The 23,098-nt window shown below is 41.1% G+C and overlaps 5 protein-coding genes across 14 annotated transcripts; all 5 read left to right on the top strand.

The window, feature by feature from the left end:
• Nucleotides 1–218: 218 nt before the first annotated feature.
• Nucleotides 219–5,275, top strand: LOC116930375 (ETS domain-containing protein Elk-3). Of its 7 annotated transcripts, none has more exons than XM_032937798.2 (6): nucleotides 219–334; nucleotides 1,515–1,842; nucleotides 2,044–2,276; nucleotides 2,341–2,589; nucleotides 2,655–2,890; nucleotides 2,969–5,275. In XM_032937798.2, exons 2-6 carry the CDS (start codon nucleotides 1,538–1,540, stop codon nucleotides 3,848–3,850), a joined length of 1,905 nt encoding a protein of 634 aa, XP_032793689.1. In that variant the 5' UTR covers nucleotides 219–334; nucleotides 1,515–1,537; the 3' UTR covers nucleotides 3,851–5,275. The 7 variants fall into 7 exon arrangements, with proteins under 7 accessions (XP_032793689.1, XP_032793688.1, XP_032793683.1 ...); XM_032937797.2 differs by lacking the exon at nucleotides 219–334 and adding an exon at nucleotides 584–727; XM_032937792.2 differs by lacking the exon at nucleotides 219–334 and adding an exon at nucleotides 606–1,035 and having other exon boundaries at nucleotides 2,972–5,275.
• A 1,191-nt stretch (nucleotides 5,276–6,466) lies between these two features.
• On the top strand, nucleotides 6,467–11,020 carry LOC116930371 (calcium-activated chloride channel regulator 3A-1). The gene is made up of 17 exons (XM_032937787.2): nucleotides 6,467–6,485; nucleotides 6,558–6,746; nucleotides 6,823–6,956; nucleotides 7,021–7,202; nucleotides 7,425–7,602; nucleotides 7,671–7,803; nucleotides 7,861–8,091; nucleotides 8,155–8,319; nucleotides 8,397–8,798; nucleotides 8,870–9,109; nucleotides 9,177–9,348; nucleotides 9,422–9,583; nucleotides 9,654–9,821; nucleotides 9,892–9,992; nucleotides 10,061–10,166; nucleotides 10,235–10,461; nucleotides 10,554–11,020. Exons 2-17 carry the CDS (start codon nucleotides 6,564–6,566, stop codon nucleotides 10,857–10,859), a joined length of 3,090 nt encoding a protein of 1,029 aa, XP_032793678.2. The 5' UTR covers nucleotides 6,467–6,485; nucleotides 6,558–6,563; the 3' UTR covers nucleotides 10,860–11,020.
• Nucleotides 11,021–11,151: 131 nt separating this feature from the next.
• LOC116930372 (protein XRP2) lies at nucleotides 11,152–12,710 on the top strand. Its single transcript, XM_032937788.2, has 5 exons — nucleotides 11,152–11,287; nucleotides 11,385–11,591; nucleotides 11,672–11,844; nucleotides 11,917–12,076; nucleotides 12,153–12,710. Exons 1-5 carry the CDS (start codon nucleotides 11,163–11,165, stop codon nucleotides 12,271–12,273), a joined length of 786 nt encoding a protein of 261 aa, XP_032793679.2. The 5' UTR covers nucleotides 11,152–11,162; the 3' UTR covers nucleotides 12,274–12,710.
• Nucleotides 12,711–13,418: 708 nt separating this feature from the next.
• On the top strand, nucleotides 13,419–20,569 carry LOC116930370 (tyrosine-protein phosphatase 69D). Of its 4 annotated transcripts, XM_032937784.2 has the most exons (9): nucleotides 14,189–14,350; nucleotides 14,597–14,766; nucleotides 14,827–16,130; nucleotides 16,203–16,934; nucleotides 17,002–17,488; nucleotides 17,578–18,056; nucleotides 18,119–18,535; nucleotides 18,605–19,516; nucleotides 19,597–20,569. In XM_032937784.2, the coding sequence occupies exons 2-8, from the start codon at nucleotides 14,643–14,645 to the stop codon at nucleotides 19,472–19,474; spliced, it is 4,413 nt and encodes a 1,470-aa protein (XP_032793675.2). In that variant the 5' UTR covers nucleotides 14,189–14,350; nucleotides 14,597–14,642; the 3' UTR covers nucleotides 19,475–19,516; nucleotides 19,597–20,569. The 4 variants fall into 4 exon arrangements, with proteins under 4 accessions (XP_032793676.2, XP_032793675.2, XP_032793674.2 ...); XM_032937785.2 differs by lacking the exon at nucleotides 14,189–14,350 and adding an exon at nucleotides 13,419–13,437 and having other exon boundaries at nucleotides 18,605–20,569; XM_032937783.2 differs by having other exon boundaries at nucleotides 18,605–20,569.
• Nucleotides 20,570–20,688: 119 nt separating this feature from the next.
• On the top strand, nucleotides 20,689–23,098 carry LOC116931850. The gene has a single exon (XM_032939502.2). The coding sequence runs from the start codon at nucleotides 21,324–21,326 to the stop codon at nucleotides 22,797–22,799; it is 1,476 nt and encodes a 491-aa protein (XP_032795393.2). The 5' UTR covers nucleotides 20,689–21,323; the 3' UTR covers nucleotides 22,800–23,098.

Below are 23,098 nucleotides of genomic sequence, written 5' to 3'. Positions count from 1 at the left end.
GATGTTGAACACAAATGATACTACATGTGACATAGGCGTCGTGTCGCTCGACATCAACAGGACACTTTTCTCTCACAAAACAGCTTTTATTTACATAATATCTATATGTTCTGGTCACTTGATAACATCTGCGCAAGTTCAGACTTATTCGTCATGGCAGCAACCATGATCCATATTTATTCTATTTCCCTGCTTGTTGTTGAAGCTCTGCTTGTCTAACGGTGTTCTTCAAAAGGCAAGGACGTGCATTGCTTTACTTGTTGCCTGTCTTCGCAAGCGACAAACAACGGAACCTGTTGATCAGGAAACTTTCTCCTTTCAGGAAATAACGCGGGTAAGAACCGAACTGTGTGAGACGGGAAAATGTAAGCGTTATGGATTAATGCATTATTTAAAAAAATTCAAGTCAAAATTCAATGTACTAAAAGCAACTTCAAGCCTCTATGTATATATATTATTTTATTTTATTTATTTATTTTTGTTTTCTTATAAAGTTTGTAAAGCGATTGTCACAGCGTGCTATGCTGTATCCTGCATTTCCTTCTTAGCGTTTTTTCACTTTGGTTCTCTTTACGGCACATAGGTGTCGCTGCTGTATTCAGCGTTTTGGTTGAGGACTGAAAGCCTTCAGCCTGAAAAGCAGGTGTCGTTCTTCAACTCGATGTCGTTTTCTTTACTTTTTCCGCTCATTAAAAAATTGTAAATATTACGTCCGAAAGGGATTTCAGTGAGTCTTCATCATTTGGAATGTTTCGTTGTATTCATTAAAAGCCTATCAAAAGGAGTTCGTCTACTTTGTGCGTGTTCCGATTCTCATCATAGCATTATTTGTTGCCATGAGTGATGAGCTTGTGTGCTTCTTTATTCGTTTGTGCCTCACTTGAATCTTTTTTCCATCGTCTACTATTATAAGAGAAGCTGCTTTACTTTCCCAAGCAAAAATCAATTTAGGCACCGTGTCGGTTATCCTAGGTGCTGAGATGAGAGTTGAAGAGGCTGAAGACGAAGATGTTTCAGCTGGTGAGGCCTTGTTAGGTATGTGACAGGAAACTAGACATAGTTGAAGACAAATTTCTCTTATTCCAAATATTCTATCCAAGACTGAGTCTTTTTATTTATCTTTCAACTGTCGGGTTTTCCTGTGTGATTCATTTTGGCAGGAAGGGACCTATTGAGCCAATTACTACAGTCATGGATGGGTCTTTAAATGAAACTTATTGATGTCCTCAGGCACTTGAAAGATTTAGCTTTCATTCAGGATCCAACCAGTCTGTCCTCTCTCTCTTTTTCTTTTTTCTTTCTTGTCTCTCCATCTAAGAATTTGCCCAATTCAATCTTTCCGCTTAGTCCTGTTTAGCTTTCCGTTGCACATGTGTGTCTGTGTTGTCTGCAATGTTGTATCAATACTTCCAAACAGGCATCAGGTGAAGTTTGGTTTTGAGGATTATTGATCACTAAATGGTACTCAAAGAATATTATTACAAACAGTGTTAATAGAGTGCTATTGTTTACAGGTTTTCCAGGTGCTTCAAATGCAATGAGCCAAAGTAGTGGCTTGAACCCGCTTAGCAGTGGAAGTGGTGCAATATCATCAGACTCCAATGTGACATTATGGCAGTTTCTTCTGGAGTTATTGTTGGGTGGATCACAGCATGCTCATCTCATATCATGGACAGGAGAAGAAGGGGAATTCAAACTACTAGACGCCGAAGCTGTTGCCCGCTTATGGGGTCAGCGTAAAAACAAGGCGAACATGAACTACGACAAATTAAGCAGAGCTCTTAGATATTATTATGACAAAAACATCATCCGAAAAGTCATGGGCCAAAAATTTGTCTACAGGTAAATTTTCAAAGTAAATTTTGTACTTTTCGGTGTGCGTGTGTTGTTACACGTTTGGAATTGAATCTAGAGAAGCTGCGCATTCTGAATTGTCAACAGGAAATTAAGTGTCACTAACCTCATTGTAAAACATGCCACTTGATTACCCTCGTACCCGTGCTGTACAATCTACCGTAAATGTAATTCTTTTTAAAAAATTAGATTTGTGTCATATCCGGAAGTGATGAAAGCAGACAAGTTATCATATTCCTCGCCGTCATTGGCGAATCGGATGATAATGAAATCGGAGAAGCAGGAAGAAGAAGAGAACGCTGCTGCTTTTCGTGATAGCAACAAACAACATGCAGAGAAAGTATGTTCATCAAGCCCACAAGCCATCGGCCTACCGGGGTACTATCTCAATGGAATGGGAATGCAGTCCATTGCTAGATTAGGTAAAGTGATCATGTTACCACGCCATTTCTTGAACCGAAAATGTATATATTATTATTCTGTTAGCGTATGCATCAAGCGGAGAAGTCCCCGGGTTAGTTCGACCCACCTCTACTACAGCGCCTCTACAGTTCAATAACAACAATAGTGTTCATGTTGTTAACCCATCGCTACCTGCCTACACACTGCCATCTGATTACGGACTAAATCTAAGTTCCAAACTGTCAGACGCCAAATCATGTGATGTCAAAGATTCGGCCAAGAAAAATAGTGAAGATTTAACATCTGCTCGTCAAAGTAGTGCCATCAGTTCTGGTTAGTATGACAAACGGGGAATTGTTATTTATACCACTAAAAATTTTTGCTGATTTTTGAAAAAGCAGCTTTCCCGGATGGTGGACAGAACTCTAATGAAAGAGCTGACAGAGATGCAACTGTGCCACTCAATCTAAGTGCCGATACGGCTGATGACAAGAAGGTCAAGCGTGCAGCGAATGACGCGGAAAACGCAGAAATGGATCGTATGAAGCGGGTCAAAAGCGAACAAACCGAAGCCACAGATTTAAGCATGAAAAACACTACAACTGCTTCACAGAGTCGCCTCACTAGCCATTCGGTAAAGGTTGCTTTTTAGATTAGTTATGTCGTTAGCTAAAATGTTTTTTTTTTTGTGTTTGTTTATTTCTTGTACAAGGAGGCGAGCAACGATTTCGCTGGCAATCGGTTATCTCGGCCAAAAGCTAGACCTAAACCACGGCCATTAGTTCTTCCCGATTCGTCTCTTTCACACTTCCGAGGTGGAAATATGCCGCCCGTTTCCAGTCCACTGAGCTCTTCACCGTGTTCTTCATTATCACCATCTACCTTACATTCGCCAGCTCCGTCTTCATCACCATCAATGTCGTCGCACAATCACGCCACCATGAGTAAACCTCCTCATTCACCCTCGCTGCAAACGCCATTCTTCAGCAACTTCCCAGCTCCACTTCCGTCACCTAGTCTTTTTCCAAACTACCCCTCTCCATTTATTCCGATGGCTACGCCGTTGCCTCACCCGCACAGTCATGCCCTGAATACGGCTCAACTTCATTTTTGGAGCTCGCTCAGCCCTTTGGCCGTCGCCAGTAGCCCTCGTTATCCCATCAATAGTAAAGGTTCTTCCGGAAGCGCGAGCGGGGAGAGTGGAAGCGAAGGGCCACCTTCTTCGGCCGCATTGCTTAGTGCCTTCCCAAGCTCATCTGCTCTCCCATCTTTATCGCCTTCTCATTTTACTTTCCCTGTTCCGGCGTTCCCCTTCACTGCACCGCTATCCTTCTCCAATCCGTTGCGGTCGCCATTATTTACTCCAGGACCTCATATACACCTCAGTAATCATCGGAAAGAGCGAGAAAAGGTTAAAGAGGAGCCCAAAGACGATACGAGTTGTGCCGATCAGGAGGATACAGACGACAAATCGAAATCTGTTGTAAAAAAGGAAGAAGAAGAAGGAAACGAAGAAGCTGAAATGGGCGATAAAAATGAAGAGACAACTTCCGCAAGGACACGGTCCGTTTCATCTTCTCCGTCTGAATCTTGATTTATCAGATCGTCATATCCTACTCTGTTTTTTAAATGGTTGTTTAGTTGGTTGTTTTTACTTTGAATTGGATTCGTTCGCTCAGACAGGGAAAGGGGAGGGGGGGATTGAACCAGTTTTTTTTTTCCTTTATTGCCATAGCCTTATCAACAACAAAGTCCTGCGTCTTCCATTCATTTACCTTCTTTTGCGTTGTCTTTGATTCAGCCTAATTTTTGATGTTCTTTTCTTGCTAAATTACAACGATTCGTTTGTAATTATGGCCATATTTTTTAGTTTCAAGTCCAAACTTTCTTTCTAATTTCTTCAGAAACTGTTTAAATTGGATCACGTATTCGATTCTAGCTAATGCTAGAAGATTTCCTTTTTTTTCTTCCCCCGTTGTTGCTTTTTTTTCGTTGATAATAGCGTATAACTTACGTTAGTTTCATCTCCTCGTTTGCCTGCATTTGTTGTTTTAAAATCATCGGTTTTTCTTTTTTTTTTTTTAATATTTGCTTTGGCGTGGGTGAAGATTGTTCAAAATGTATCTTGTTTAGTGTGTTACGTTGTACATTGACGTGCCTTGACTTGACGGTTCAATCTTTCACCTGTATTAGGTAGGAAAGTCCGACGCGTTTCTATAAGCTTAGCGTTATCGTGCGCCAGAGACAGTGCGGATGTTCCAATCAACAGGAAATACCTGAGGGATCTTCCCCAATTTTGAAACAAAAACAAAAAAAAAATAATAATAATTCTGAATGTTGCCAATTATTGAACGACTTATTATAAGAAGTGCCATCGCGTTCCGATGCTGCGGACACGCGTTCTTTTGTCTTCTTGTATCATCTCTTCTAGAATTTTGTCTTTCTATTGTGTTAGTACGAAGGCTTAGTTGAAATTCTGGATAATTGTTTCTAAACGCCAAATCATTTTTTTTTTAATTCATAGTAAGGGGAAACTAATCTGTTCTTATATCCCAGAAAAAAAAAACACCAGCTCAAACTATCCGAGGGTTCATTGCTGTGATAGTTAGGCGACTTGTTTTTTATTGATTTCGATGAAGGAGGAGAGAAAATAGGAAAAAAAAAAACAAATTGTTAAAGTTTATTCATCCCTGTTCGAAGAAAACAAAACAAAAAGAATTTCGAACTTAATTTTCAGAAATCGGGTGCATTTTGGAAACATCATTTTGAATAATGTTGAATGTATGCCTCTTCCCTGAATGCCTGCTCCGTCTCTCCCACTCCTCTCTCCTTTGATTGTTTTTGAAAACTCGTTTGCGAAATACGTTTGATTTCTCATCATCTTTTGTAACGTCGCACTGGCAGGAAAGTGGAGAAAAGAAGGCTGGATTGGCTTGGCCGATATGGTATTTTCATTTTCTCTCCGAGTCGATGAGTGTCAAACGAACGTACTCAACAATACACCATCATTACGCGATAACAGTTTCTTTTTATTGTACATTTGTTGTTAGAAAAATCCGGAAATACGAAGCTGTTGAGATACCGTAGGAAGTTTTTCGGTGTCATTGCAGGAGATTATAACATGGCGTCATGATGAACAAAACGCCGACAAAAGAAAATAATTACTCATCGCGTATACATGACCAACCGCCTGGCTTATACAAATAATGTTAACTTGGCTGAGTTTTTTTTTTTATTATTTTAATTTCCAAGGACGCAACAGGTGAGAGCTGTTCAAAGGATGTGTGCGATAATGTGCTGTAGACACCTCGGCAAAATGTGCAGCTGGTGGCAAGTAAAACCTATTACAGCCTTGTTCATATGCAATGTAATGCTTGTTTAGTAGTTCGCTTCTCATATTTTTATTGGACCCTTGGTCTCCTAGCACTTGCGTCACCCTTCTTTCACAACGGACGGCACACAATTGAAATACAAATGAGCCAACTTATCAGCAGGTGGTCGACAAGAAGTGACGCAAAAGAATAAGCTTTCGTTTTCATAAGTCAGCGCCTAATCCTGCTGTCGAGATCATACCAGTGAGTCAAACATCCACAAGCATCAACACTGAAACGCTATCGCAGCATTCTATCCTTTTACCACATGACAAATGAAGAGTCGTTTACATACAAGTTTGTTCTTTAAATTGGATCATTTCGGTGTTTGCAAACATTGCAACACTAAATAATTACGCAAATTTTCTGACTATGCCTGCGCTTGCATGCACTGTAAGTTCAGGATAAAGTAAAATACCCGAACAAATCTTATTTACCCTATGAATGCGGATTTTGGATTGTGGGATTTACGACAGGCTTATATCCTTAAAAGTGAAAAGAACGATATTGCAAAACGTCTTTTAGTGCGTCATCCGATTAAAATGGTTCAAAAAGAACACAAATAAGCTTATGGCCTATAAGTCTGGTAATAGAGATGCTCTTCCAGCACATTTCATCGCCTTTTCTATTTCAAGTCAGTCCCTTGATTATCTCAAAAGGTTGAACAATATTAGTCAGACATCTTGAGACAAAGCTTAACCGTCGATCCACTGGATTTTGATACGAATACCATTCTTCCATCTTATCTTGCAGCTGTATAGGAGGTGGTCAAATGAGAACATTATTATTTTTATTTTTACAGCCAAGCTCAAGTGTAAAAGCCGCAAACTGAGCTGAAATCATTTTAGTTTATTCTCGGTGACAGTACAGAATAGACCTTATTGTGTCTTCTTTCAGGTTTTTTTAATTATTTTTAAAATTTTACCACAGAACACCATGTCGGCCAGGTCGTTAACAACGATTCGATTGGCTGTCGCATTTTTCGTTTTGGGGATCTTGTTGGGAACGAGCGCAGCCATCAGCTTGGACAGAAACGGTTACGAATTCACCGTTGCAATCTCTGAGGATGCAATGGATATGGCAGACGATCAACGACTTCCCTTCCTTGACGCTCTCAAAGTGATTTTGCTGTTTTAACTCTTAATTAGACGAGTTTACTAGGAAGCTGTTTAACTTTTTTTTCCATTAAAAACAGGCGACATTGACATCTACGTCTAGAATGCTTTTTGACGCGACCGATAACATGCTCTACTTCCAAAAAGTCAACATTTTAGTGCCGAGTTCATGGATCAGTATTCTCAGTGGCACCCAAGTCACGGCGACATCCAAGTAAAAAATGTTTGATCAATTTGAATGGAATGATGAAAATTTATTTTAATATCGGAACGTTAAGGCATAATTACTTGAACGCTGATATGCGAATCGAAACCACAAAAAATGAAGCGCAATCTCTGATCCAACCAGCACGGTCCTACAATTCTAAAATGTGTGGCCAGCCAGGTGAATACATCATTGCGCCGCCCCAGTTTTTCCTCGACGTCAATGGCGCAACTGTTGCCAAGTATGGCGATAAAGGTAAGCTATATAGCTGGTGGGTTTTGGAGACGATTGTAAATTATTTAAGATTAAGCCACTCAAGGTTGTTACGTTTAAACATGTATTCATGGCTATCAGATCGTAAGGTATATATTCATGACTGATTCAGCTTAAAATTATAACAAACGGAGTAACATCTAGTCTAAAATCGATAAAAATAAAAATTCGCGTTCTTTTGATTTGATTATCAATTTACAATAGCTAAGGTAATACTTCACGAATTCGCCCATTACCGATACGGAGTTCATGATGAACATGGAATTCCGGAGACTTTTAGCGACCTAGGTGCCAAATTTCCCTACACCTACTTAAATCCTCGAGGCGAATGGCAGCTTACAGGCTCCAACGACAGCAAGATAGAGGGATCTTACAAGAATGCGTGAGTCACGTCATCAAAATAATTGCACCTCAGATAACGTTATTGACGGGTTTCTCGTTGACGCGTAGGACGGGAGGAGATTGTACTTATCCAAATACCTCAGATGCGCCAGGTGCTGATCTCAAATGCAGATTCATCGCCGATATGACTGCCACAACTGGACCGTCATCATCCTTGATGTTTATGCCATTTCTACCTACGGTATAAGAAATTCTTTTCATTTTTTCGTCTTAAATTTTAAGATTTGTTATTCCTTAGGTTTCCAAGTTTTCCGATGAAAATAATCACGACCGAGCAGCTCCGAACAAGCAAAACTACTGGTGTCGCAATCGGAGTACCAAAACGGTCATTACAAAGAATCCCGATTTCAGCAACCTGAGTCCTCTGGCTAGTAACACCCCCACGACACCGCAATTCAGTTATCTAGTCCGTGCATCGCAAGCAGTTTACATAGTCCTGGACACGTCTAATCACACTTTAGCCGATAATGTATTTTGTTAACGGAAGAATAAGTGGAATATGCCACCCTAACGTGAATCCGTTTTATTTTAGACTGTGTTCAATAACATCAAAACAGAAATAGCGCGAAGGATGATTCCACAACTAGCGGCGCTCAGTCCCAGATCTTTTGTAGGCATCGCAACTATGGGCGGATCTACCGTTACCTCGAATGGTCGTTTAGGTGGATATCTAACTGAAATACAATCTCCCGTATTGGTAAGGCTGAAAAATAAATATCGAATTGAACATTATATTTCATACATTTTTAAAAATCGCATTTTGTTACAAATTAGGTGTCTGAAAACGAGCAAATTCTGGTTAATAAGGTGACAGCATTGACTAGATCAGCTGGGCAAGGCTTGTTATTAGAGAAAGCAATTCTGGACGTCGGTGATATTTTGACCGAGTTCACTCATTTGTCGGGGTCAATCGCCCTGCTGGTTAAACTGAACGATATCACCGGAGAACAACAAATGAACGTGGAATGCGAGGCTACTCACTTACTTAATTCACGCAGTGCACGCCTGGTAACGTTCGAATTCGGCAGTAATAATGTGCTCGTCAGGAGCACGTTAATGTCTGGTGGAACCCATTTTCCTGCCGATTCTACGAACTATCAGTCCGTTTTCTCAAGTGCAATTAATAAGACTCTTGAGCTCACCGGGGAGTCGCGGTATCAAAACCGAAGAATACAAGTAAAATGCAAAACCAACAGCTTATTATGAGGTATACTCCCATCAATGACCATTTATTCTTATTTTTACAGCTTGTGCGTGATCAGTTCACGACTCTTGCTTCAAAACCTTTCCGGGGATTTTACACTGTAGACTACTTGGATAGCGTGATAGAATTGCATTTTTTCGTGCCCGTTTCACGAACCAGTGACTACGAAATCAGTGTTAACAACACGGATGGCACGACCTATACATTGCTGTCACAAGAACACAAGCAATTGTATTTGAGTTGGGATAAAAAATACAAAGTTCACACATTTCAACTAACACCGGTAATGAGAATTTTTCAAAGTGCAATCCGCGGGAAAAAAGTTCTAAAGGTTCTTCTCTTCTGAGTAGCTAACAAAAAGCGTGACTGCCACATATTCGGTTAGCACGTCTGGAGCTGAAATGACAGGCTATGTGGAGGCTATTGAAGTTCTGGGTAACAATGTTGCCGTTCACGTTGGCGGAGGAGGCCAAGCCGAAACTCGGGTTGTCGAGGTTGAAGTCTACACCAGCGGAAATAACGGTATGACTTTGTCTTGTTTCAACAACTTAAAAAAAGAATTTCTCAATTGTTTTTTGTTTCATCAACTTTAAAGGTGTTCTTAACATGGCTGCTGTTAACGAAGATACGTCTTTCCTGGTCTACGCTTCAGTTCGTAAAGGCTACATGGCTTCTCGCGCACTAAAGTCTGCCGTTGCCATGATTCACGGACCAACTGGAATCACAGAGAACATCTCTTTGCGTGACGACGGTCTTTGTACGTCGTTGTGATCTCGTAGAAGCCACAATTCCTTTTTCTCTGTTAACGTGACATTTTTTAAAATCAGATCCTGATTTACTTGAGAGAGACGGGATCTATTCAGGATTCTACAGGCCACCAACAAGTCCTTCCAACGGCAACTACCGCATTTCTGTTCGATTGGACGGTTTTCGAAGAAACGATCCACTTGCGCCATTCAACCCTCCTTCGGGTCGCTCCATGCCCATCGATCAGAGTAGACCTAGCGCATTAATATCAAACGTGATTTTTCCATTAACATTCTACGAATATAATTTTCGGTGTAGCTGAAGATCCGTCGTTCACCGAAGGAGGTTCTACCACCTCTTTCCAGCGTTGGTATCCCTATATTAAAAATCTTCAAGTACAGGCCGCGAATTTTTACGAGGTAAACTTTTGTTCTCTAGTTTTTTAGGTTTTTTTTAAATGAAACATCCTATTACGATCTATTTGTAGGAGAAACCACTTCGTATTATGGATTTTATGATCGATTACGTCCATTCGGTTAACGATAATGTTACATTCAAATGGACTGCTCCTCAAAATAGCTACGGCAAAAATGGTATACGAGTTTAGTACCTAATCTCAACAGTGCAACGAACGACTTTAATCTGCCTAATTTCTTGGCAGATTCCGTTGCGTCGTACAGGCTGGCTTATAGCAGTTATCCTAGTGACATCATCGACGATAAAGGAAGTATTCCTACGTCGGCTGTATTGGTCAAAGATAGTGACATTGTCGGCGGAACCTTAACACCTGCGAAGCCATACGAGACACAAACGGTGACCGTCAGAATGCAACGAGTTGGACCTTCACCTCCTACGATTTATTTCACAATTAGTTCGGGAAGTACAACGGTACGCCTAGGACATAAATATGAAGATTGATTACAACAAATATTTAGCAATGCAATTCATTGACGTATATTACGTATCATTTGCTGATTTAGGGGTTTCAATCTTACACTGCACCTATGGTTTATCTTACTGGGTCGGAGCCCCCACCGATTACCACCACTACCGTTCCGTCAACTGTTACCACCACAAGAACCAGCACAGTAGCATCTACTGTACAGACATCTTCTACATCAACGCAGAGTCCTACAACGACCAGTAGTTCGGCTACAGCGACACCTACTACAGTGACAAAAACTACAAGCACTACAATGGCTCCTAGTGATGCTCAACGCATCGGTGTTTCATTCTTTTTTAATTCTTTCTTTTCCCTCTTCTTAATTCTAACGTTCGCGTTGTAAAAATTCAAACAAAGAAAAGGTATTTTTTCATTTAGGTCTTTTTCATAAAAGTCTTTCGTTCTGGTCCTTAGATTACAGTGCCCATCCTCCCAAACAATTATAAGACTATGAATAAGTGAATTAGTTTACGTGAAATTCGAAATAAAAGGCTTCCAATTGTATACCTCTAGCCTCCGTATGGGTCGATAGGTGGGTGGGAATTCGGGTAGCTAGGCAACCACAACGGCTTCTTCAACACAATGACATCCGTTCTTTTTGGACGGCGTTCCGGCCTCGTTGTTGTTGACAAATCGACGCTTTATTATGGGTAACGTGTTCAACTTAATTCACAACTGGATCAGCAGTCGGTGTGACGATTATGCCAACAACGTAACAATCCCAATACGTCATGGTAATTCGATTCCGATTCATCCGCCCGTTTATTCTTGGTTAGTTTGGTTTTCTAGACAATGTTTGAACATTTTTTACGCTAGTATTTTACTGTATTTACATGACCACGACGTGAATGTTTGTTTCAAAACATAGGGATAGAAAAACAGACACTGATGCGAGCCAATTTCGATTAGAAAATCTGAACGGTCAATTCATTTGTCGAACCCTCGTCAACCAAGGACAACAGTTTACGATTGAGGGATGCAAGCGATCCTTAATTCTCGTCACAGGGTCGTTTGATAGCGTCTTTGTCGATGATTGCATAGATTGCAAAATCATTCTGGGGCCTGTTAGAGGCAGGTATTGATCTATCATAAATTGTTTTCAGCAAATCAAATATAAGGACCAACGTAATAAAAAATTTTTGGTTTATACTGCAGCGTTTTCTTGAGGAGCTGCAGCGAGTGTTTCGTAGTGACGACTTGTGGACAACTTCGAACCCGAGATTGTAACGAAATAACCTGCTATATTTTCTGTGCCAGTCAACCAAGCATCGAGGTGTCTTACGCGATGAAGTTTCAATGCATTTCGCTCGACTATCCGGGACAGCGTGGTAATCTGAAAGCCCGATTACTTTAAGGGCTTTTGTTCATAAACTAAATCCATTAAACTTGGTACCCAAAAGATGACTTTGCTAATGCCAGACTGAATGCGAAAATCGCTAATCGGTGGTCGGAGATTTTTGATTTTACGCCGTCTTCTTTATCTAGCAACTGGAGATTGCTATCCGTCGAAGATCGTGTAGAAGATCATCTAGATAAAGTGGAACTATTGCATTGTATCAAGTAAATGTGGTTTATTTTACGTTGATATATAGAGTTGATTTTACATTTTCTTCGTTTTGTTGTTTTCTCTTTTTAGTCACCAAATTACCTTCAACCGGACTCTTTCGCTCATCCCGTTCACTCATCCAGCGCTGAACATTTTCAGCAGGGATGATCTGTTAGGCAAGGCCCAATATGATATGACGGGCAAATTCTAAAATTTTAAAGAAAACAGAGCAATGGTTCTTAAATACTATTGTGTTGTCTCAACATACCCAAGATATCCACGAAGACTAGGCTCTACATGGTTTTTGGAATTACAATTTATGTATGTATATTTTTTTTTCAATCAGACTTTGGAAAGACAATGATTGTTTATTTCGATGTCTCGACAATCTTTGGAAGGGAACGGGGCGTATATTCTGGTAACTATGATATATGTCTGCAACGGGTGTTGTAACTCATACTGTATACCTAATAAGCTCATGTCAAATAAGCCCTTCGAGAACGTCCAAGGACAATCGAGTACCACAAATTTAACCGCCTTCTCGTTTCCGGGACGTGACGAAATTATCTGACTCAGAAACGAATGACTTATATCCAGCGCCTACCTGTTTTTCTGCCGTCACGAATAAAATTGTTCAAGTCCCTGTGATTCATTTTCTTTTTACGATTGGCATTGGCAACGTGAACAAGGCGCAAATTAGCAGTATACTTTGTCAAACTATAGCGTTCCAACATTCTTGGGTGGGTTTCGTGGAGTTGTTTCGTAATAACGAGATGAATATTTTATTTTATTTTTTTCTACTTTTAACCTTCAACCTTATCATGGAAAGTTATCTTGCTTCAACGTGCCATGGTTGAAGCAGGTTTTACTTTGCATAAAATGTAGCAACATAATTGTATGAAATCGACATCAAGTCCGCCTTCAACGACATGGCATTATGGTCCTGCACCAGCATCCGTTCTATATTTATACAACATTTAGAGGCGGAATTGCGTAAACATTCAGAGAATGAGCGCAGGCTACACGTTTCCTGATAAACATCGTAGGCCATGCGGACTGTGGTTTCCGTCTTCGATTTTTGTTTGTTCAATCTGAAAAGTGACGGGAAGAAGGGTGGCAGCCATGTGCTTTTCTAGTTCCGAACACAGTTACAGCCAGCCGCCCGGGATGTTGAAGGATCACACTCATCACAGTGCGGATGTATACAAATGACAGCATAGCGTATCGGTCTCTCAGACCAGTAATTCAATTGAAAAAAACATGCATTAACATAAACAGACCTAATATCAAGCTGCGTTTCCAGGGACGTTTCCAGGGACATTCAGCAATCTTCATGATCGTAGAATAATACTATGTCATTTTCCACTACTAAAAGGTAAGCACGCAATTTATGATTAAATTGTAAAGGTTCCTCCATCATTAGCTTCTACATAACTATTCGAGGTTTTGTAGGCTTTTAAAGAGTTTACTTCCCTTCTTTTTTTTCTTAAAATGCTTACAGAATCTATTATCAGAACTATGACCTATGAACTATATTGTTGAGAACGCGGATAAAGTTTTATCATTCTTAAATATAGAAGAAATTTCAAATCATAGATTCTTGTCGTCTTTCCGTAATGCTGAAACAATGAATCCATATTTTTCTTGTGAAGTTGTATTTTGTATTCGTCGTGGAAGTTACGGCTTGGTTTAGTAACACTCTAACGCAGATTTTCCCCGTGTGTCGGATAAATAATTATGTGGTTATTGTGATCACTTTCGCCACCAGGATTTTGGCTTTCTAGGTCCTACGTTAGTCGGATGAGAAATAACTTTGATGATTTGTTTTACGTGTACTTACATGCAACAAAACTACGCAAGAATGCCAAAATGTGGCAGTGTGGACGGCCTAATAACAGAATAAAAGTAGAGACATAAACACAATGGCAATTCAAGGTTCAAGGTCTTGAAACATCCATCGGTATCAGGACGGTTAGGGTGCCGAATAATTTCGCCCAAGATGTAGTAACTGCGTCGCAGTAAACACAAATAAGGAATGTATTACATTGTATTAATAAACATACAACCGTGTGCGTCGCCGAAAAAAGCCGGCTGGAATTTGGCAAAAACATTCTTTCCGGTTTGATCGCTAGGTGGCTAACTCTTACCATGGCGTCCTCAATTTATTTCGTTTTTTTGCGTTTTTGCTTCTCCCTCTAGCAAGAATTGTGGGATAATCGTCAGCATCAAATGAAACAGTTTTGACATTTGATGATTGTGCCCGCATTTGAAGTACTAAATATTGTCACGTAAGTTGTTCTCTGATTTGCCTCCCATTCTTATTTGTTCTGCCGCTTTTTAATGACATTAGCTACTTAGCTTGGCCTCTATAGTCTTGAATCCACCTGAACTCAACTTGTACATAGTGGGCTTAGAACTGGAAAGCCGGCGTAAAAGTGAAATTGGTGTCTATTGTTTCATCTTGATCAAACATAGTGTAAACTTTTGACAGTTTTTATGGGATTCTGATCATTGATTTTGTTGTTGCTATGCAGGAGTAACTTGGTCAGCTGCATCTAGCTGATTGGAGCTACTGCAAATATGGGCAAAATCAAGACCAGAATGAAACCGTCATTTCTTACTTCAGATGAATCTTCAGGAATCTCAAAATTGGTTTCCTGTACTGTTGTATTCATAGTCATTGTCGGAATTATTTGTTCTGCAGGTGAGTCCTTTTCCAACCTTTTGTCACTGAAGATAATAGATGAATTTATTTTTCCTGCAGACTGCTTGACTGTGGAAAACCTCAAATTTTCCAGCGACTGTCCATTAACTGTGACATGTGAAGCAAAATTTGCACAGCACCATGAAACAAGTGGAATCAGAGCAACCTGGCTACTCAACGGCAAGGAAGTGAATGAAGAAAAATTTAAATCCACTGAAGACTTTAATGGATCTGCCATATACTACCTAATGCTTCCCTGTGACATTTCCAATTTTGGGAATTTGACATGCCAGGTGTCTATTGATAGAGACCAGAATGGTGTACAAGAATCTGAGAAAAGTGTCCAAATACTCTTTCCAGTTGTTCCAAAGATCAACCTGACAAAAGATGCAACAGTGAATATTAGCTCGTTTGCTTCGTTATATTGCTCGGCTAATGGATACCCAGCACCCAACATATCGTGGACTTTAAATGGAGTTGAAATTAAATCGACTTCGCAGAAACTTAATGTAACCCACCTGCAAGAGGGAACGTCGGTTTCGTCCAAGATAGAATTTGAAAATGTCGGACGTTCTGATAATGGCACTTACGTATGCCATGCTACTAATAAAGCCGGAATGGAGAGCAAACCCGTAATCCTTTTCGTCCAAACTAAACCTGAAGTGGCGGTAGATTTTGCATTAGGAGTCGGAAATGGTAGTATCTACCTTAATTGGACTCTAAACAATGGTAATCTTCCGATTCGCAGTTATCAAATTAAGTATTTGAAGGATGGTGAAGAGAGCTGGCAGTATAGCCGTATTGCACCAAATGTATCGGCAACAAGTTTGGTGATCAATGATCTCGAGCCCGATGTAGCATATCATATCCAAATCGAAGCAGAAAACATGATGGGTAGAAGTCACCCTGATAAATATAAAGAGGCTGTTAGGACCATATCCGCAGAAGCCGAGTACACCCCCGTAGTTGACATTAAAGGTTCAACATCAAATTCGTTCACACTCGGTTGGACCGCACCACCAGAGGAAATTCGCCATCTCATCGGATATTATGTGTCATCCTACAAAGATACCGAAGGAGGCAAAGATACAATCATCCGAATACCGGCAGCAGATGGTTCACCTGTCCACCTTTTTACCAATCTGAAGCCAGCTACCATGTACTTATTCAAGGTCAAGGCATGTCATAGGTACACTGGTCATTGTGGAAACTTCTCTGAGCCCGTCAAGGACAAGACCATCGATGGCAAGCCTTCCCCTCCCCGTAACGTAAAGATGCTGTGTGACCGGAATGGAAATCGATATTTCGTTACCGTCACTTGGGAAGCTCCAGCTCATCCAAATGGACAACTCATCCATTTCTCGGTTTGTACCATTGAAGTGGATATAACTAGTTTTTTGTTTTTTCCCGCTAACTAGAACTTGTATTTTTTATAGGTAAGTTTAAGCGGAGTTGCACACTACTTGAACGAGCTAAATCAACATCAACGGGACGACTTTGGTCCCATGACCCAGAACGTGGATGGCACGAAATTTACAGCGCTCTTTGATGACATTCCTCCAAATACAAACTACAGTGTCCAAGTAAAAGCCGAAACAAGAATACAACATGGACAGGCATCACACGCCACGTGCCAAATGCCACCTTCCATTCCGGATAAAGAGAACTTAGGTGGGCTTGCGTTGACGCGTTACCAAAGGGCTGAGAGGTGGGGCCTACGGACTAGCCTTCCCAAGATATCACAGAGAAAAGGCCCCATTTGCTGCTACTCCGTTGTGGTAGTTAAAATGTTAGAGGGCAAGCTACTTACTTCGCTGCCAGAGCCGCATCTTCTGCCGCTGTCGACGTACGAAGAAGTTCATAGGCAGGGAGCCGGAGCATATATAGCCGAATTGTTTGATTACGATCGGCTTCCTTCTGACTATGTTTCTTTGGGTGATGGCAGTCGCATCGATAAAAGAAATCCACCTTGCAAATCATGCTCTGTCATTCAGTGGCCGAAGGTTTCTGAAGCAGAGGTTCAATTAGAAGAGCTAGATGACGAAGACAAATTGGACCGTGTTGAAAGGAGCTCCTCCCGAGATTCGCCTTCTAATATGATTAACCTTGAGGTGCTGTCTGACGATGGAGCCTTGGTTCCAGAGAGCAACTATACATTGTTTGTTCGGGTACTCTCATTGATTGCCATTACAATATCAACGTGTGCTAACCTCAGAATACTTGAAATTTTTGCAGCTATTTTCTCCGAGTATCCGTGGGCAGGTTGAAAGCGTCTACAGTCAGTATGCAGCACCCATGACTCCGAAACCGATCCCCTCTTACCAAGCAGCCGATCGCTCTGTTGTGCTTATGGTTGCTCTGGGGATTTTGTGCGGGCTGGCATTTGTCCTGCTGTTGATTGTCAGCAGTCTCTTCTTCTTACGTCGTTACTCCAAACATGTTGCTCAAAGTGAAGGAGTTGAAATGTCGCTGAGTAGTTCGTGTCGTCATCTATGGAGTCGTTTTCGTGACGGTCGCCATTTACTAGTATCACCTCCTAGTACATCCGCAGCCCCAATACCTAAACAGGAAATACTTCAAGCATACATGGATCGGCATCAGAATGCTGATTATGGCTTTCAGCACGAATATGAACTCTTACCCGAGCGATTCGCTGATCGTACAACACGAGCTTCGGATGCAAGGGAGAACATGCCCAAGAATCGGTATCCTGATATTAAAGGTAAGCGCTGCATATATTTGTCGAAAATCGCATGAATTCTGCTAAACGTTAAGCTCTAACTTTTTAACTATTTTTTTTTTTTATGCTAGCGTATGACCAGACACGAGTTAAGTTGAACACCATTAACGGAGGTACGCATTCTGAATATATTAACGCAAACTTCGTCATGGGTTACAAAGAGCGAAAGAAGTTCGTTTGCGCACAAGGACCGATGGAAGGAACTGTGTTTGACTTCTGGCGCATGGCATGGGAACAACGTGTAGAAATTATCGTCATGCTTACCAACGTAGAAGAGTACAACAAGACCAAGTGCTTTCAGTATTGGCCAGATCCTGACCCCTCAAGAAATGCATCTACTCCCGAACCACTCTATGTTGATCCGGTGGCCGAGACGCAATCGAATGGTGGAACCACGCACTCGCCATCCAACGGCAGCACCGTCGACATCCAACAACAAACGGTGATCGGTACACTTAAAAGTCCTCGAGGAGACAAGACTTTTGGCGATATCCGTGTGATTCATGTAAAAGAAAAGCGCTATTCGGAATACGTTGTGAGAGAGTTACAGGTTTGTCATTGTTATCGTGTCAGATGCGTACGGAATGTTCTAATCGATAATTTTCGTATCAGGTTTCGCGACCAAAAGTCGGCACCCCTACCGACCCGGAATTGGGCATTATGGAACGTGAAGTTCGTCCTGTATTTCAATACCACTATCTAGTCTGGAAAGATTTCCAGGCACCAGAACATGCCATGGGAATTTTACGTTTTCTACGCCGTTTGAACGAAGATTACAGTACGGACAGAGGGCCAATTCTAATTCATTGTAGTGCTGGTGTAGGGCGAACGGGTACTTTGGTGGCCATTGATCATTTGATTCAGCAGATCGAGGAAGAAGGCTCTATTTCCGTATTGAACACGGTGTGCGATCTCCGTCATCAGCGTAATTTCTTGGTCCAATCGCTTCGGCAATACATTTTTGTATACCGAACGCTCATGGAATGGGTGCAGTTTGGGAATACGGAGATTGCCGTAGCAAGTTTTCAGGTATTTCTTTGCACTATTTACAGTACATCAAGTTGTCAGGTTCTTACAAATTTCTATATCTTATACCAGAACGCGCTGATTAACTTGCGAATGAAAACGGAAGGCCGGACTAAATCCCTGCTCGAAGAGGAGTTTGATAGGCTTGAACAGCCATTTGACGATCGCAAACCGATGAGTGTAGCATCATCTGAAGAAAACCGTGCCAAGAACCGTTATGAATCTGCCATCCCGTTCGATCGAAATCGTGTCATTCTGACCCCAGTAGCTGGGCGAGATTATTCAACTTATATAAACGCGTCGTTTATCGAAGGATACGACAATTCCGAGTCTTTCATCCTAACTCAGGATCCCATGGACTCGACCCAGCGTGATTTCTGGCGAATGGTGCTGGAGCACAATATTGTAGTCATAGTCATGCTGTCAGAAATGGGCGATGCATCAGACAGCTCTTGCTGTCCACAATATTGGCCTGATGATGATCAAGAAGTCACTCACGATCATATCGTTGTTAAACATGTCTCCACTGTCACTTTGCCGGGCTACATTCAGCGTGACTTTATCGTCCGAAGCAGCAAAACGCGGGAAGAGATCCGGACAACGCAAATTCAGTATCTCGGATGGGGACGCTGCACAAATGGTCTTGAAGATGACACTGTTCCGGCACCACAACAGACCAGCCACTTTGTAACAGTCGCTACGGAAACCATTGCCGCTCGTGCTCGGCAACTCCAGCCCGGATCGGCCTGCATCCATTGCAGCACTGGCAACATTCGTAGCTCAATCATGGCCGCCTTATGCATTCTGATCGAACAAGCTAAAACAGAAGAGTACGTCGATGTTTTCAGCACAGTCAGAAAACTGCGCTCGCAGAGGACTCGTATGGTGGAGTACCCAATGCAGTATGCCTTCCTGTACGACGCCTTGGCCAATTATTTATGAACCATCTGGCCATCTGTGTTGTCGACTCCATCCTTGACAGAGGTATTTGCAATTTTTTAGTTACCAGGTAGTAAGTAAAAGTTACAAAATATTGATGAACTAAAAAGACAAGTCTGCTGCAGGCACATCGGGTTGGCCAAACTACCGTGAAGTGCATTAGTTTTGAGAGTGTAGTAATTCATTTCCATGTATTTCATTAACCACTGCCTCTCCATTCAAATGTGCCAGTGTACACATCCCCCGCCCCCTTGTACATTGCCAACTTTGACGCATCAGTGCTCTCCAGTCTCATTTTTCTTTTCAAATTGCTTCCTCCGTTTGTCTTGTCCTTTTCCAAACATTGCCGCTATTATTGGACTTCTGACCTTGCACCACTTGGTAATCTCGTTTTTCCTTTAATTTTATTTCACTTTTTTTGTTGTTTAGTTTTGTGTGTGTTTGTGTGTATTGCAAGAGACGGTTGAATACGAAAGGAAATGAAACGTATACCAGAATCATTTCTGGTGCAATTGTTAGCGCCAAAGTCGAAAGTTAACTCGACCGCGTCATTTCTATTTCAAGTGGACGTCACGTAGCTTTTCTTTCATAATGATAGTGTATGGTTTTAATTGCAATGTTTTCGGCTTAGAAATGATGACCAACGTTAATAATTGATTAAAAAACCTTTTTTTATTATGTGTATGCGCTTGTCACATTTATCGTGTGTGTTGCTCAACGACATCGTTGTATGCTTTTGCCTCATTGTGTTACCATTCTTACGACATCTCTTCTCTATCTCGTAATCTGTTTACCCTAATCTATCTATTAACACCGGTAAATTGATTTAGACTAGCCTGTAATTTTCTGTGGATTCTTTAGCTATTATCTAATGGCGTGTTTCGTACAGTACTCCCATAAAAACATTTCGTCATCATCTGCTCTCCCCTTACCTCCTACAGACATCTTTATTCTGAAACATGTTGTAACACGATGATTTTGCCCTATACCCAGTCACTTTATTTCAGGAAGGGCCGGCAAAAGTCAAGATGAGCTGGATTGTGTTCCGCGCGGAACAAACTCGAATGAGATCGTACAATAAATTGTCATTTAACAAAACCCGTCATCGACGTTTTTCTACTGAATGCATCCACACCGTCACCGTGCCAATTCAAACTGATAATTGCTCACTATTCAGTACCTACATGAAAGGTTATCACTTATTGTCTTATTCCATCAATATTTTGGTAGGCTATCTTGAAGTTAAACTTTAATCAACATGCTTATGTTGAAATTTTATTATTTAAAATCCCGCTGTAACTTGAAGTTTCCTGTTGCTGTCGCTAGAGGCGTTGCTGAACAACTTGACTTGTTTGGGTACGTAAAACGTAAACAATGTATTAAGCTACATTTAATGAATGAATTAGCAAAACTTTCAGTTCAATTAATAACGAGAAATTTCGCAGCAGTAGTTGCAATCTAGGAGACTTGCAAATTTCGTGCAGTACATCATGTTACACGTGTATTCTTTGCAAGTTTACAGACGTTTTTACTCTTTAGGCATGGCAACAGAAAAATCATGTTTTTTTAAGCAACGGTGAAATGTGTCGCTAACAGTTTTCAACAACGAACACACCACGTTTGGTTCTTATGACTATTCGAAAGTCAGTTATACCGAATGAACTTTGTGGGTTATAATCTGCTGTCAACATTGTTTTTAACGCAGACATCAGGCTCGTAGTTAGTTGTTATTCTCAAATGAAAAAGCCTGTAAAATTTGGAAACCATTAGGTACTCTGACATTAATTTCGACACATATGAGGCATTTCCGATTCATTGCTAACTCTGCTTCCGCACACTGCTCTTGAACACGATGGTCGAAGAAACAATTCCCAATAAGCATACACGTCGTCCAGGGAATAGCTATGTGTTCCAGGATGGAGTCCATCATCGTTCTCATATAAGGAACCATCCTGAATGGAATCGGAATGTAACTATCGGCGTTGTTTGCAGCATCGTGTTCCTGATTGCACTCATCGTTATTGGAGTTTTCTTTTTTAATGATTCTGCAGTGAGAAAAGAACAAGAAACAACACCGAGCTCTAATGCAGTACCTCTGCGTTGCATAGCAAACCGTACAACGGGTCATACTTTCTTAGCAGAGGACTTGCAAATTTCACCCAACTATAGATATTATTTCTATGCCAGCAGAATGTCCTTTTCGAAAGCTCAGAAGGTGTGTGGATCCCTACCTGGTGGAGGTGGCAATCTGTCGACCATACAGTCTGAAAAACAAGAAAAACTGTTTAACAAGCGTATCGAGGATCTCTATAATCAGCTGTTTGCAGATGACGATAATATTTTCACTGGATTCAGAAAGCAGTTGTGGACTGGTGGATACATAGACTTGGAGCTTGACGGAATCAATCGAATGCGCTGGATTGATGACACCAGTGTATCCGAATGGCATCAAAATTTCTGCAATCCCAATCAGGCAAGTGAAATTCTTCAAATTTCAATGAGCGAACTAAAAGAGAAAGGAGCAATCACCAATACTCTGATTTACGTGGTCAAAGACTATCGGTCATCTAAGAAAAAAGGCTGCTGGCAACTATACAGCTCACTGATTTACGAAACAGAACATCTCGAATTTAATTTTGTCTGCCAAGTTTCAACAACCAGTCTTCCTTTTAGGTTTGAACGTAAGGTCATCGGAGATTTTCGGCAGGAGGCAAACAACGAAGTATTGGCAAACGAGTTTGCAATTTTTTCCGGCCGAGCTTCCTACAGGGTTGCTGTTGAGACCTGTCAAAACTTCGCTCCTGGAGCTCAAATGCTGTCCCCTGTTACGTTAGCACGTGATACTGAGATCAACAAGATCGTAGAGCGTCATTCCTTTGAGATATTCGGAGAAGACAATGGGGACCCACAGAGACGAACACTTATCTGGAGCGGCGGCTATTTTAATGTTTCATCCGAGGATCCAACCAAAGTTCACTGGGCAGATGATACAAAAACGCTATTGGACATTGAAGAGCTACAGATTCGAACGCATATCGACCGTAACGCCAATAATGCGAGCGAGTACGAAAATTTCTGCGGAACAATCGAATACTATAATGAAATGATTCGCGAGGCTAAACGTCAGGAAAGCGACGCCGCAAAGAACACAGGTTGTATCAGAGATCGTCTTTTTTTAATCGTCAAAGACTTCCGTGAAGGACAAACTGTTCAAGGATGCTGGCACGTTTACGATTTTGATTACCTAAATCAGTATGATTACAAATTATACCTCATCTGTCAACTGCCGGATCTCGTAAGGAGAATAGATGAAGGCTACCAGAATTGAAAAGAATGTCGCTTGACTGAGCAATGCAACAAGAGTCATTACGGAACATACAAAGTGTGCATAATAAATAATGTCGACGTTCAGTGATCAAATAAAAGTTAACAAGTAAGGCCATGCAGCTTTTGTCTAGATATTGTTGTTCAACTAAATGTCGTGCTACTGCTCCGAGACGAAGGATTTCAACTATAGTTCCTTCTCTGGAGTAGTACCGTAAAAATGGAGGAGTGCCTGAAATGAGCGAAGAGAGCTTGAATTTTGTCTCATAAAGCCAAAATGTACGTTTTAGATAACCAAACACT

Source organism: Daphnia magna, linkage group LG9 (assembly GCF_020631705.1).
Source record: "Daphnia magna isolate NIES linkage group LG9, ASM2063170v1.1, whole genome shotgun sequence".
Taxonomy (NCBI): Eukaryota; Metazoa; Arthropoda; class Branchiopoda; order Diplostraca; family Daphniidae; genus Daphnia; species Daphnia magna.
Note: the sequence above shows the minus strand (reverse complement) of the source record. Positions and strands in the feature narration are given on the sequence as shown.